Source organism: Colletotrichum graminicola (assembly GCF_000149035.1).
Source record: "Colletotrichum graminicola M1.001 genomic scaffold supercont1.11, whole genome shotgun sequence".
In the NCBI taxonomy this organism is placed as follows: domain Eukaryota; kingdom Fungi; phylum Ascomycota; class Sordariomycetes; order Glomerellales; family Glomerellaceae; genus Colletotrichum; species Colletotrichum graminicola.
The window spans coordinates 820139-834916 of NW_007361015.1; the positions used below are offsets into that span (position 1 = coordinate 820139).

At 58.2% G+C, this 14778-nt stretch overlaps 4 protein-coding genes across 4 annotated transcripts; 2 read left to right on the top strand and 2 right to left on the bottom strand.

Moving 5' to 3' along the window:
• Nucleotides 1–1685: 1685 nt before the first annotated feature.
• On the top strand, nucleotides 1686–5150 carry GLRG_03768 (uncharacterized protein; the record flags this gene model as incomplete). The annotated part of the gene is made up of 2 exons (XM_008094453.1): nucleotides 1686–1995; nucleotides 2071–5150. 2 exons carry the CDS (start codon nucleotides 1686–1688, stop codon nucleotides 5148–5150), a joined length of 3390 nt encoding a protein of 1129 aa, XP_008092644.1.
• Nucleotides 5151–6412: 1262 nt separating this feature from the next.
• On the top strand, nucleotides 6413–8157 carry GLRG_03769 (sodium/bile acid cotransporter; the record flags this gene model as incomplete). The annotated part of the gene is made up of 4 exons (XM_008094454.1): nucleotides 6413–6581; nucleotides 6702–6887; nucleotides 7032–7470; nucleotides 7566–8157. 4 exons carry the CDS (start codon nucleotides 6413–6415, stop codon nucleotides 8155–8157), a joined length of 1386 nt encoding a protein of 461 aa, XP_008092645.1.
• Nucleotides 8158–8713: 556 nt separating this feature from the next.
• Nucleotides 8714–10479, bottom strand: GLRG_03770 (glycosyl hydrolase family 1; the record flags this gene model as incomplete). The annotated part of the gene is made up of 2 exons (XM_008094455.1): nucleotides 8714–10100; nucleotides 10436–10479. 2 exons carry the CDS (start codon nucleotides 10477–10479, stop codon nucleotides 8714–8716), a joined length of 1431 nt encoding a protein of 476 aa, XP_008092646.1.
• A 2957-nt stretch (nucleotides 10480–13436) lies between these two features.
• Nucleotides 13437–14299, bottom strand: GLRG_03771 (uncharacterized protein; the record flags this gene model as incomplete). The annotated part of the gene is made up of 2 exons (XM_008094456.1): nucleotides 13437–14032; nucleotides 14170–14299. 2 exons carry the CDS (start codon nucleotides 14297–14299, stop codon nucleotides 13437–13439), a joined length of 726 nt encoding a protein of 241 aa, XP_008092647.1.
• Between the last annotated feature and the right edge of the window lie 479 nt (nucleotides 14300–14778).

The following is a 14778-nucleotide window of genomic DNA, read 5'->3' on the forward strand; positions in this document are numbered from 1 at the left end:
TGCACTGCACTGCACTGCGCATCACCTTGCTCAGAGCAACATTGTTCCGCCGCCCGTCTCGGGCATTTCTTTTGCGGTACGGAACCGACACAATCAATAGGTACCTAGGTAAGGCCAGAGCGGTTGTTGAGATGCAGGAGGTGACGTCTCTCCGGCGTCGTACACTACACAGGACGGACGAACTGGGACTTCCCCTCATCCAATCCCACCTACACCATTTTCTCTCCTCACCTTTCATGGTTAATCATCCCATCTGCGCACGCCCCTCCATCTTATTCCGCCTCTCATCTCATCCAATCCGGTATTCCCGTTCGTCGTGTGCGTCCGTCCAATTGGCACCCCCCGCCCCCCCCCCCTCCAAACCCACCCCTCCACCACCATCGGGCTTTTCTTGTGTGTTCCTGATTGTCTTGGTGTAAACTTATATTCCCATCCGAGTCAAACGCTGAGCGGTGGGGCCGGGGGGTGGTATGCCGGGTGTCGTTCCCCCTGTCCCTGTAATTTAGGGTGAACCCGCCTCAACTTCAGACGACTGCTTACCACTCGCCAGAACACTACGTTGTTTTTCACCTCTCCTCATTTCACCTCGCGTCTCTCCTCGTCGCGCCTCGGCGCCCTTCCACCCAGGCGTTTGCTCAAGTTGCACATCTTGTTGGCCTCCCAGGATCATCGTGGCACACGGTAGGCAAATCCTACTTCTGTGCCGCTGGACCGGGACAATTGTTCAAGACCACTCTTCTGGCCGAGAGCCGCAGCTCACTCGGTTGCATCCGACGCTGCCATGTAGCACTTCATCGTCTTGGCTGGGTACACCTACCACTCTTTGCCTGCCACCTTTGCTTTTCCTGCTCGTCCGTGGTCTTCATCTCCCGCACCCGCCCCCCCCCCCCTCCTGTTTGCTGCGTCTCCCAATGATGCACGCTCGGCTCGCCACTATCTGCTCGTCCTTGCTAACCTGCCTTCGAGCATACGACGCAGCCTCATGCTTCCCTTCCCTTCCGTCTTCACATTCTTCAATATTGCGCTGGCTATGTAAAAAGGTAAGCGAGGGTTTTGCACCTCTTGGCCCACCAAGAGAGGTTTCATGAAGTGCTCGAGTGCCGGATCTGTTCCGTCAGACGAGCAACAAGGGCTCAACTGCCTGCCCTCTTACGAAACTGTCGGTGGCCCATGGCATCTGTACCCCCAATGGTGGTGGCCTTGCTCCGTGTTACCTGCGAGATCCCCATCCTCCGTGGGGTCTTCCCCTCTGGCATTACGTTCTCCTCCTGGTCCTATATAGTTTGATCACCTCCGGGTCCCGACTCCACCCATGACATCTGGGCTCTACCCTGCCCCTGCTCCTTGCCCCCTGTCTCTGCCCTCCTTTGCTTCTTCCCCCTGCTCCCTTTCCCTTCTCTCCCGTCAGCCTCGAAGCCGTCTTGTCTCAATACCCCACTGGTCTCTGGGGTTCGAGTTGACGCTTGCCGGCCATTGTCTGCTCAACTATTAACACCGTCCTCCCCAGCTCTTCTCCTCCGCCTACGTCTTCCGTCCGGCTACTTCATCCTTGCCGGTAACCCTCACTCTGTCGACCTCGCTAGAAATCAAGACGGATGCTCAGCGTCTCTGACTATCCGCCATTGCGATCATAGCTGGAAGGCAACCGAGACATCTGCTCAACAACTTCGGGATCGATAGTCACCATGGCCAGATGGAATCGCCTGATCACTTGGGGCCTCCTCTTCCTCTGCCTCCAACTCGCCGTTGCCCATGTTGCGATCCCACTTAGACGACAAGAGACGGAGACCGTGACCTCGGCTACCGCCATTGCCTCTTCCATTCAATCCGAAAGCACACTAGGGGCCGAGACTACGACATCACCGGCATCGTCGCTAAGGCCAACGCCGGCCACCACCACGGCCTTGGTTCAGTCCTCCGACAGCACCGCTAGTGCCTCACCCATCCCAACTGTGTCTGGAGGCAACACCCACGGCAACTCCAGCTTGTTCAACGGTAAGTGATATTCTACTTTACCTCTGATACCATCCATCAAATTGAACACTCGGACGAAACTGACTGTTATTCCAGCCACCATCCCTGATGGACAACTGCCCCTTCAGCCAGTCATCACACCCGGTTGGGCCGTGGCCGGCGTGATACTCATGTGCACAGGTCTTGTTTATACCCTGGTTGGGATCAAGAACACCGTCGTGCACAATGCCTTCTCGGTTGCATACGTCGTCGGCCTGGGTATATCGGTTTTGATCGTCTATGTCATGGTCATGCCGGTCTCCAACGCGTCTCAGGGAGCCTACGTTGTCGCCGCCGTCTTGCCGGCTATTTTTGCCGGCGTTCTGTCCTCTTGGTTCTTCAAGGAGATCACAGAGTGTCTGGCGTGCGCTCTCGGCGGGTTTTGCTTTGCCATGTGGCTTCTGTGCCTTCACGACGGCGGTCTGCTTTCGGGTATTGCAATGGTCGTCTTCGTCATTGTCTTCACTCTGGCCGGGTTTGCCACATACTTCACCCGGTGGACACGCGATTGGGCCCTGATGATCACCATCTCTTTCACTGGCGCCACCGTGACTGTGCTCGGCATCGACTGCTTTAGCCGCGCCGGGCTAAAGGAGTTCTGGGCCTACGTCTGGGGCCTGAACGACAACCTTTTCCCGATGGGCGCCGACACATACCCCATGACCAAGGGCATTCGCGTTGAGGTTGCCGCGATCGTGGTCATTTTCTGTATCGGCATCATTTCCCAGAAGAGGCTGTGGAATGTCATCAAAGACCGACGTGCCAAGCGAGACGAGGAGCTGGCCGAGGCGCAGCGTGCTCGCGACGAGGAAGAAGCCAACATTGGAAAGGAACTCGAGGCACGGAACGCCCGCGAAAGACGGGCATGGGAAAAGGTTCACGGAGACTATGTCCCCAACGGCTCGGACCACGACTCCGGCTTCGCTCCCGACAGTGAGAGCGAAAAGGCTATCCAATATAGCCAAAGCACCGCCATCGGTCGGTCGCAGGATCCGCCAGTGGCTGAAATGGAAGCCTCGGATGTGCCTCCCATCGCCCCTCCCAAGCCGACGGCCACGGCCCTAATGGTCTCAGAGAAGGAAAAGGACGGTATGGTGACGGTGCGGGTTGCAGCCGACGACACCATCACAGACTCTGACGCTGCAGACAAGGCGGTCGGTGAGACGAAGGCGGCTCAGCAAGGCACCCCCCTTGTTGAGAACGCACCAGAAGAAGTGGCGCCGGCTCCCGAGGTGGTGCCTCTACCGTTCAGGTTCCCGGTTGCGGAAGAGGCCCTGGCTAGGGAGAAGGGGGACAGATCCACGATCGCAACGTTCGCCGACGATGACGAATATGAGGCCGATACTGGCAGCAAGCGAAACTCTCTGGCGAAGCGTCTTTCCCGGAGCTCGGCACAGCTCATGCGGAAGGTCTCCCAGCGCACATCGGCATCGCTTCGTAACGCAGACGGACTGGCCGATGAGGAGCTGATGGGACTCAGACGGCCGGAAGACGACGACGACGCCGGTTCCATCGCCGCGACGATCGATACCCAGAAAGATAGCGCCGGAAGCATCGACCGTCATTCACTCCGCCGCAGTATTGAGGTCAACGCCCAGCTTGCCGATGGAAAGCCAGCGGATCAGAAGTCGGAGAGCGAATCGACACATGCATCTCGACAAAGCATGAACGGCGAAGACATCAACAAACGAGTCTCGGCGATGTCAATTACGTGCGACGTCGCGAACGGACCACCGGCCACGGAGCCCGTATCCCCGATCATCGCCGAGATGCCGGAGGAGGATGTGAAGAGCCCTGACGGCGACGCTGCCAAAGACAGCATCACGTCGAAGCAGCAAGAGCATACAAGCCCCGAATCTAGCCTGCAGCCGGCTGGAACCCCCTCCCAGAAAGCCAAGTCCACAGCCTCGGTCGATTCTGCACCCGTCAATCTAACGTCAGACAGCCTGCCGCCTAGTTTTTCTAACGTTGCGCTTCACTACCGGACAAACGAGTGGGCGAAGCATCTCAGCCACGCAGAAGCACCTGAGCCAGACGTCTTGCTGCTGGCCGAGGACAGGCCGCCGACACGGGAAGCCCCGGCTCCTGTGCACGTCGAGGAGCTTCAGCAGACGGCCTCGTCCGTCACGCCAGCCCCAGTGCCCACCAAGTCGCCCAGTCCCATTCAACAAAGACATTTGTCCAGCCACGCGCCGAGTCGCGGTGGCCACTCGAGGAACAACTCGTACCAGTCCCACCGCCGAGCGTCAAGCAAGACGCAGTTCGAACCCATTGCGGAGGAGGACGTGCACCACGTGGCCTCCAAAGCAGTCAGCACAAGGAGCGGCAGCTCTGGTCCATCATCCGCATCTCCCGCCACCCCCGTCGCCTTCGAGCGGCCGCCTCCGCCTCCGGGTATTGTGTCATACGACAGTCCCCAGAGCCTCATCGCGCAACGGAGCCTCGCCCTGCACAACAAGACATACGGACTCTTAACTGCTGGCGGCATCACGACACCCGAGATCCCCCTCGCGGCATACCGTCCCGCCAGTGAATCCGGTTCGATGCACAATTATCCCCTGTACACGCAACAAATGGCGCCAGACTCGTTGGACGACCTTCCTCTGAGCAAACGCAAGGAGATTATCCGCCGCCAGAGCAGTCTCGGAACGTCGCATTCGCTCGTGGGAGATCACAGACCACCCAGCGGAGCTTTCATGCATGGCATGTCAGCCGAGAGCGTGGCCTTCGACTCCCACCAACCCGTACGGTATTCCACCGGGCCGTCGCAAGAGGCCCGCGAGGCCAAGCTTGCCAGCTTCCGCAACTCTGTCCGAGCCGATCTCCGCGCGAGCATGGCCGCGGCCCCTGTTGGTTCAAACGGTCGCGACACGGCTCTGAGCATGTATCGTTCGGCGAGTGCGACGAGTCTCGCCGACCAGAACGGTGCCCGCGAGGCCGAAATACAAAGGAACATTGACCTGCAGCGGGTCTTCATGATGAGTCAGAAGGACGCCGAGGCCAAGCGAAAGGAGAAGGAGAGGCTCGAAAAGGAGAGGTCGGACCAGGCCTTCACGGCTCGCATGCAAAGCGGCGAGATGTTTGACGCGCACCGGGAAGCGATGCGGAGGATGCAGAGCCGAACGAGAAACGCCTAAGACGATGATGAGGCGGGGCGCACAGCACAGCGCGAATTTTCTTTTAATGTTTTTTTCTTTTTTCGTCATGTTTTATTTAGAAAAACACAACATTGGTAGATACCCTGGTTTGGAAGTTACGGTTGGACTCAGCGGTGGGAAAACAGCACGTCGGGACAGATTCCAAGACGGTCATGGCAACAACAGAGTCGGCAAAAAGGAGACTCGGGTGTACGGTATACGAAGCTTAAAGGCGATAAACGACGGATGGTTGTAATGTCCGTACGTGACGACGGAACAGAGAAGGCTGCGAAGGAGTTAACCACGATACCCTCCTGGAGTTAGTCGTAAACGTAATAGTAAAACAATGAACCGCAAGATCTAATTGTCCACCTCGAGCACTGCCCCATGCTACCCGTCGGCCACCAGAGGGGTGATTGCCGACAAGAAAAATAAGAAAAGAAGGTGGTGAAGTTGCGGTGAGTAAAAAACACAGCACGGCCGAGACGAAGGAGTAGAGTCCCCGGCGACTGTAGGTTGTTGACCGTTAATGTCCCGCACATGCCCCCCCCCCCCTGCGACCGACAAACCGGCGGGTTCGGCCGAGCCGGCGCGCGGACGCCCCCGAGACTTCTCGGATCCGTTGGAGATGGCACGCCCGAGTAGATGATCAATCACCCGGGCACGCGTGCTCGACTGGCATCCCCAGGGCTTCTTTTCCCATCACCCACCCCCCTCTCGCTAACACACCTTTTTTTCTTCGGACGACGCCCCGATGTCGGAATCCCCAGGCCCGGTCGGTAATAACCCGGCCCCACCCGCGACCGACGACCTGGGCATTGGCGTCATCCAATGTCTACCATGCACAATCTCTCTCTCTCTCTCTCTCTCTCTCTCTCTCTTCGATTGTTGAGCGGAGAAAGACATGTCCGCCCCCCCTGCCCCCTGGGGAGTGCTGTGTCCGATATCTCTTCTGGCTGATACCCTGTCGCAAGAGGACCAGCGAGAAGGGGGGAGGGTGTTGACTGCAGTCCATTTAACCTCGCCATCACACCAATTCTTTTTTAAATTTTTGACTACAAATTTTGGCTTTTTCTTTCCCCCAGGGGAACTTTGATTAGGTTTACGGGGTTCCCGCGCCCCAGGGAAACGACTCCGAACCGACTGACTCCACTCAACCGCCTCCCCCACCCCCCGCTCCCAACTGTGAGAGAGCCTCCAACGATATTTCCTCGGGTATCTGTTCCGGGCCCCTGAGACCTCGAAAAACAGAGTTTGAGCCCATGGCCGGTCCCGCGGGTGATCAGAGCGAGACGGAGGCGGAGCGCCCGTCCAACGCGACCGCGTGGTCCCGCTTCCGGACGAGGGCGATCGGGATCGTCAAGCTTGTCCTCGCGCAGTGGCTCGTCATCGGGTTCGCTATGAGCTGCGTGTTTGCGTACCTCTTCCCCAGTAAGTCGAACGCGATGACAACCGCCGCCGCCCCCCCAACACCCTCCAGAGAATCGTCATGGCAAACGCTAGAATGAGGAGAACCATCGCTGACGGGCCTTCTTTTCCCTCACCGCGCAGATGTCGCGGCCCGCGGCGGCCCGATCAGGTCAGAGTACTCCATCATCTATGGCGGGATCGCCATCATCTTCCTCGTCAGCGGGCTGCAGCTCTCTCACGCCAAGCTGCGGGAGAACCTCACCAACTGGCGCCTCCACATCGTCGTCCAGGGCATCAGCTTCATCGTCATACCCGTGATACTCCTGAGTAAGACACATGACTCCCCTCTCCCCTCCCCTCCCCTCCCCTCCCCTCAACTCCTTTCCCTCGCATCTTTACACGTGAGAATGAAAGATGAAAAGGGAAATGGACCAAAAGAAGCAAGGCTGATGGCTCGGCCCCCCAAAAAAGTCGTAGTTCACATCATCATCGCCGCGGGCGGCCTCCGCAACAACGTGCTCTCGACCCCCATCATCGTCGGCATGGTCGTGGCCTCGTGCCTGCCGACGACCATCGCCTCCAACGTAGTCATGACGCGCGCCGCGGGCGGCGACGACGCGGCGGCCATCATCGAGGTCGTCATCGGCAACGTCCTCGGCAGCTTCATCTCCCCTGGCCTCATCTACGGCTTCATCCCCAAGACGCCCGAGTTCGCCGACTGGCAGCCCGCGAACCCGAGCACCCTCGGTGCCATGTACGCCAACGTCCTCCGCCAGCTCGGGCTGAGCGTCCTGCTTCCGCTGGCCGTCGGCCAGGTCGTGCGGTGGTACTGGGAGAGGAGGGTCGAGTGGGCGCTCAAGACGTTTTACCTCGCCAAGGTGTCGTCGTTCTGCCTGATCCTGCTCGTCTGGTGAGTGGAACCCCCCCCCCCCCCCCCCCTTCTCTTTCCTTTCCCTCAAAATGGTCCGCGCGCCTTGCTGACACGACGGGGGATAAAACTGACAGGACGACCTTCTCGGCGGCCTTCCAGACGGGCGCCCTTTACGTGACGCCCCACGCCTCCATCATCTTCAACGTCTTCATGAACGTCGCCCTCTACGCGGTCTTCACCCTCATCTGCTTCTGCGCCGCGCGCCCGCCGCCGTCGGCGTGCGAGGCGGTGAATTCCCGCGTGGGCCGCGCGCCGGGGCCGGAGCTCCTGCGCCGCGCGCTGACGTTGCGCCGGCTGCCGCGGGAGCAGGCCATCGCCGTGTGCTTCTGCGGCGCGGCCAAGACCACGTCCCTGGGCATCCCGCTGGCGACGGCCATGTGGACGGCCTCGGACGACCTCACGCGCGCCCTCATCCAGATCCCCGTGCTGCTGTACACCATCGAGCAGGTGTTCATGGCGCAGATCCTCGTCTACGTCTTCAAGTGGTACCTGCGGCGGGCCGCCAAGGCCGAGGCCGAGGCGACGACGGAGGACGAGGAGGGCGGGAGGGGGGAAAGAACGCACGAGTACTCGACGGGCTCGGCCGGGGATGACGAGGATGAGCGGAAGGGAAGAAAGGGACCCGACCGTGTGGTGCCGGTCGAGGCGGTATCACAACAGACCTAGCGATCTTCTGAGACCACTTGATTACTATCAGTGGATTCTGGATATGATACAAGGAGCGTAATAGACATTCTTTTCTCATTTTAATTTTTTTTGGATCAAAAGTCACTCATTCCGCCGCGATCGGAGCCACGCCTGCGCCCAGTCGTCCTCTGGGGGCACATGACCGTTTTCTTTGGAAGCACCAGCCGCTCAAGGTCGCGTCCCGTGCCGAAGCACAACTTACGTAGTACCCGAGACCCGATGAGCGGCAGGCCGCCAGGGTGTTGGATTGAATGGCTGCTGGGTCACGCAGCCACGAGCTGGCTCAATCAAAGGGCAAGGCCGGCGTCAAAAGGTCAAAGCCCGGGGTTTATTTCGGCAACTCATGTAGCCAAACTACATGATGGGTCATAACAACGAATGAAACACCATCTTCATACATCAATATCAATCATAAGCAGCAGCTCTTGGCTCTCGTCACCACTTCCCAAAAAGAAAAAAAAGAAAAAGAAAAGCTATGCATTTCCAACATGTGTGGACCCCCTCACGTGGACCGGGCAACCCCCCAACAGCAAGACTACTCCTTCTTGATAAGGCTGTCGAAGAGGGGCTTGAGGCTCTTGGCGCTCTTCTTGGGGTATCTCTTCTGGTCGTTCTCGTAGTCGACAAAGGTGACGCCGAAGCGGGTCTCGTAGCCCTCGGCCCACTCAAAGTTGTCCATGAGGGACCAGGCCATGTAGCCCTTGACGTTGACGCCGTCCTTCTCGCAGGCCTCGGCCATGGCCTTGACGTAGCCGTCAAAGTAGTTGACGCGGAAGTCGTCCTCGAGGATCTGCTCAAGGGGCATGTCGTTCTCGCCCTTGAGAGAGGTGCCGTTCTCGGTGACGTAGATTGGTGGGTAGTTGTAGCGCTTGGAGAGCCAGACGAGGAGGTTGCGGAAGCCCTGAGGGTTGGGACGCAGCCAGAAGGATTGGGTCTCGGGGCCGATGTTCTCGCCGTTCTTGGACTCGAAGAGGGTCTCGAGGTTGCCGAGGAAGTCATCCTCCTCGGGAGGGGTGGTCTTGTGCTTGATGTAGTTGGCGGTATAGTGGTTCATGCCGTAAAAGTCGTTGGAGCCCTTGACGAGGGCGAGCTCCTCGGGGGTGAAGTCGGGCAGGCGGTCGCCGAGCTGCTTGCGCATGGAGTCGGGGTACTTACCAAAGTAGATGGGGTCGGCGAACCAGGAGATGGCGAACTCGATCTTGCGGTCGGCGGCCTCGACATCCTCGGGATCCTCGGGGTCCCAGGGGTAGGTGGCGTCGCCGTTGAGGGTGATGCCGATCTGGCCGCCGTTGGTGGGCTTGAACTCGTCGCGGTAGACCTTGACGGCACGGCCGTGGGCGACGAGGAGGTTGTGGCCGGCGATCCAAGGCTCGCGGGCCGAGTCGCCGACGGCGGACTTGGTCCGGTCAGATGTGTGACCGGGGGCGAAGAAGCCGCTGCTGTAGCCGAGGATGGAGGAGCACCAGGGCTCATTGAAGGTGATCCAGTTCTTGCACTTGGGGATGGCCTTGAAGACGACGCGGGCGTAGTGCTCAAAGTCGAGGGGGAACTCCTCGCGGTTCAGCAGGCCGCCGTAGCGCTTGTCGAGGCCATCGGGGAGATCCCAGTGGAAGAGGGTGATGAAGGGGGTGATGCCGGCGTCGAGGAGGTCGTCGACAAACTTGACATAGTGGTCAATGCCTGCTTGGTTGATGGGGTCGTTGCGGCCGCCGACAGGAATGATTCTGGACCAGGCGAGGGAGAAGCGGTAGCTGTTGGCGCCGACGGACTTGAGCAGAGCAATGTCCTCGGCAGTGCGGTTGTACGAGTCGCAGGCGACGACGCCGGAGCTGCCATCGGCGATCTTGCCGGGGATGGCACAGAAAGTGTCCCAGATGGAAGGGCCACGGCCGTCTTTCTCGGCGGCACCCTCAATCTGGTATCTGCGGTGAGGGGAGAAGGAGCAGGGTCAGCAAGGGTCCAGCAAGGCGTATCCACGGGCTCGCTTATTGGGGAGGAAGAAGAAGAAGAGGGAGGGGGGTTAAAGATGAGAGTGGGGGGATGTTGGATGGGGGGCCGGGAGATTGGGCTTCGCAAGTGGGAGAGACGGGAGGGAGGACGGCGAATGGTGGTGGACGGATGCCTGTTAGTCGTCCGGATTGGGATGTCGGCGGGAGACGGCGCGAGCGTGCAAGATGACAACGGCCAGGGATTTGGGAAGTGGTCCGCGATGGACCTGCTGGTGAGGCGGGGGTTGATGGCGAAATGAAGTACGTACGAAGCAGTGGCAAAGCCCCAGAGGAAATCGCTGGGAAGAGACATGATGGGCGGCCCGTTAGGAGTTGCTATAAGCTATTTGTTGTTGTTGATGAAATCGCTTTTCAGGCAGTGGCGATGCGTTGCGGACCAATTACTGTCAAACAGGACTGGAGGCTGTGGGATGATGATGATGATGATGATTACGATGGGGGTGAAGTTTCGATGATCTGTCCCGGCACAAAGCAGCGACTCAGCAACAAGTGAACGATGGCCGTGATGAAACAAATGCCGAGTCGGTTCAGGGTGACGAGAACGAGAGGCGAATTGAGCAGACGGGGAAGTGAGTGAGGCGCTGGCACAATACTTATAAAGCGCGGACAAGGGACGGAAGGAAAAGAAGCGGTGGGATCAAAATGCGATTCCTACGCCGCTCCTTGGATGGGGATGGGATACTTGGACGACCTTGGCAGCTTTAGGCAAAAAGTGAGATGGAAACATGATCATGAGGGTCTGTGGAAAATAGACTGGTCTGCAAGGATGCAGCGTCCAGACATGGGACAAACACCTGCAGACGAACGACGGACGACGACATGGGATGAGTGAATGCGTGGATGTGGATGCAGGATGTGGATGTGGATGTGGATGTGGATGTGGATGTGGATGTGGATGTGGATGTGGATGTGGATGTGGATGTGGATGTGGATGTGGATGTGGATGTGGATGTGGATGTGGATGTGGATGCCGGATGACGATTCGCAGTCCAGCATAGGTAGTCAATCTGGCACCCAGAACGTCTCCAGAAATTCTCCCGTGACGGACCGTCGTCACCGAATAGCTGAGACTGGACATGGCCCGAAGGAGACATGGCGTTTGATAGGTGGGTGGGTAGGTAGGTGGTAGGTAGCATGAGTTGGAGTATCCGAGGGACGGGTTACTGTCTATGTTTGCTTCGCAACGGAAACCCTCCGACGCAGTACAACAAGTACCTTGGCACACAGAAGGTGATAACTAATGTACATGTCCTGGTTCCCTTGGCCACGAAACTCGCCATTGCCGCCGCCCTCCTGCTTCTGCTACTGTTGCTAATGCTGCTAGGTACTCGTGAATAGATTGTACACACTATGTACCATCTTTCGAGTACATTTGCAGCAAGCTCAAACGTACATGTTCCTTCCAGTACCTTGTGCCCGGTCGTGCGCCTCTTCTTCGTAAAGCTTACAGCCTATCCGTACACATACATATGCATTATACAGAGAGATATAGGTATCAGGGACTAGCGGCCAGGGGCGCCTCTCGCTACCCCGCCGTGGGGTCCCCCCCCCCCCCCCTCGTCGACTTGTCCTTTCTCTTTCTCCCTCCATCCGCCGCTTGCAAAAAAACCACACGACGGCCCGTCTCTCCGACAGCCCACGTCCTTCTTCTGCCCAGCCCTCCCAAGAGCCGAGTCGAAACAAGAACATCCCGCGATCTCCCCAGCTGACGATTCCCTCGACCGTCTCATTGGGCGCCGACCTGCATTCGGAACCAGAACCAACATGAAAGGCGCTAGAAGCTCTGCAGCCACGTTTCGCACGCAACACACACACACACTCACACTCACATCACATTACAAACAAACAAACAATATCTACACGCCCTCCTCGGCATCCAACGGTTGCCCTTGCTAGATCCTCGGCCGACGGTTCGCGCTCCATCGATTGGAAATGATGGCACAAGTCTTTTCCTGTCTGGTTGCTTCGCCAGGACCGGCTGATGGCAGATCTGCCTTCTACATATGTTTGACAACTTTTTCGTACCACGCAGCCGCTCGCATAAGGCGAGAAGGGAGGGGCTACGGGGAATTCTCCCGATGTTCCCTCGTCCCCCTGACGCCAGGTAACCAGCCATCTTGGACCGCCACCACCAACTGTCAGACGCATGTCCCACCAAACGGCCCCCCACTGGTTTCGGTGAGCGGACGTCGGACGGGCATATTCGCCGCAACGTCCGCTCGCCGTCCACCCCCGGGCTTCGTATCAACGCTCTGATAATAGGTAGGTAGGTAAGTGGACAATGCGTCGACTGAACACTGGACACAGAGAAAACCACTTGATTACGGCTAGGCATACTATTACACATGGTCTTGCCGGTCCTACAATCCACTCTTCAGGGTACTCATTCCGGCTACACAGTATGGGAACACAGTATTGTATGAACACTGAACAACTCGGCACTAACATCAGCTCCAACCCGAAATGTTCTGTCTCCTTTAACGCCGCAGTCATGCACCCTTGAGTAGGGATACGACGTCCAAGTGTGGCCGCGATCTCAATTCCGCCCCCTCCCCCAAAGCCGCCCAGCTGCATTCTCGTCGCCTTCGTTCGCGCGACTTCCAACACACGAGTATCACATGAAGAGCAACCGCTCCATGCTTGCGCGGAAGCCTACAGTCGTTCTCTGCTCCAAGGATGCCCTTGTTACTCCACCGCCTCTTCTCCCTCGTCTTCGGTCGGCGAAGCCGTTTCTGCCGGATAGCGGGGTCCGTCTTATCGAGCCAACGAGCCTTCGGCCCCAGACACCGGGAGCTTATTGCACATCAAAGTAGCAAAAACACAACGCGCGGTTAATCACCGGAGCTTTTTACACACACCATTATTAACGCATCTATCTATGTGAGCAGCCTCTTCTGCGGCTACTCTTCTCATCGTGGGCACTTTAGGGTTGCGCATCTCTGCCCGGCTAGTCCACGTTCCCTTTTCCTTTCGATCTGCGGTGCTTTTCATCCGACTTCATACGCTCCCTCCGCGGCTCGATACACCCGAGCCGATATATTTCCGCATCGACGCTCTCCTGAAGACATGTCGCCCGCGCCTTTTAGTACATGCCGTTCTTCGCCCAAAGCTCAAAAGGCCGTCCAGGGGCTCCGCCTATGGCTCACCGAGGTGTGCGGAAGCCGGGACGAAGGTGAGTCGGCCCAGCCCAAGCAATCCCGGCCTCGCTGCTACCCACCCTATTATTATAATGCACGACATGGGCAGGGCTTACTGCATGGCGTCGCCAGCCGCATCATCTCGGTCTCCCATCTTGCGTTTTCCGGGAAGGCTAGTCGTCATGCCAACATCTTCGGCCGTTGGGGCCACGTTGTTGGCATCGTCTGAGTCGGTCCACTCCACAATCTCCCACTCGACCCTGATCTTCCCGTCGTTGCCGTGATCAACGACTTGGCTGCGACTCATGCTACCCAAACGGGTCCCCTCGATCAAACTCTCAAACCATGGGACGCCGCGGGTTTCCCTTCCAATTACCGTGGTTGTTGTCGGGACTGCGGGCTGCTGTTCCGCCTCTTCGAACCCGGGGATTAGGCCTAGGTCTTCCAGATCTCTCAGATCCTCGCCTCGGAGGCTGGCCAGTGTCAGATGGATGTAGCCGGCCTCGGTCTGGGGCTGTTCAGTCCAGTAGGACAGAGGCGTGCCGCAGAATCCGCAGAAGTGCCGCTTCGACGAGTGGTTGGGCGATCCTTCAAAGACGCGACGGATCGTCGAGTACTTTTCGTCCGGGAACAAGGCGTGAGTCGAGCTGCGATACCACGACAGCGGCACGCGTAGCATGGCGGCCAGTGGGGTTGCCAGAGGGACTCCTGCGCATTAGACCATGTTTAGCATCCGGATTCCCGCTCGTCGGTAAAAGGCGAGGCATGCCGTTCGTTTGGAACAAGAGTCTCACTGGGGAACGCCCCCAAGCAAGTTTGAGGAGGAAGAGATGGGTGCAACTTACTGTGCATAGAATCCGTGTGGAAGAGCACCTGCGCCCTCTCGGTGGTGCTGTGAGGGACATCGATGATGTAACTGTTGCGCCCGCAATGACAGCCGCCGCTCAAGGCGCGATGCAAGCTTCTCCCGCTCATGCTCACTGTTGGGGCTTTCTGCTGATTTGGAAAAGGAATATGAAGAAGAAGAAGGACCGTTGGAATTTGGCGTCTGGATTGTTCGGGTCTGCCAGACAGAAAATGTAGGGAAGGATCGATCGATAGCTTCTAAGTGGGTTGGTCCTAATGACGCTAGAGGTGTTGTCGAATGTTTTGTTTGCCCGTTGATCGTTAACCCCCCCTCCCCCCGAGCTGCGGAAGGCAGGCGGGCAAGGTTGCCTAGCGGGCAAGCTCAGATCAGTCGAAGCTTCCAGGTGAGCCCAGCATCCGCCGCGTCCCACACCAGACCGCGCACGCCCCGGTGAGTGACCTTCCACAAGGCAACCCCGGCTGGCACCCGGACTCAGTGGACGGCAAACACCCATCCATCCACGCAATAGTATCGCATACTACAATAAGACATTCACATAAACAGCCATATCGGGCCAGAACCGAAGTTATTCTGCAGGCGGTATACT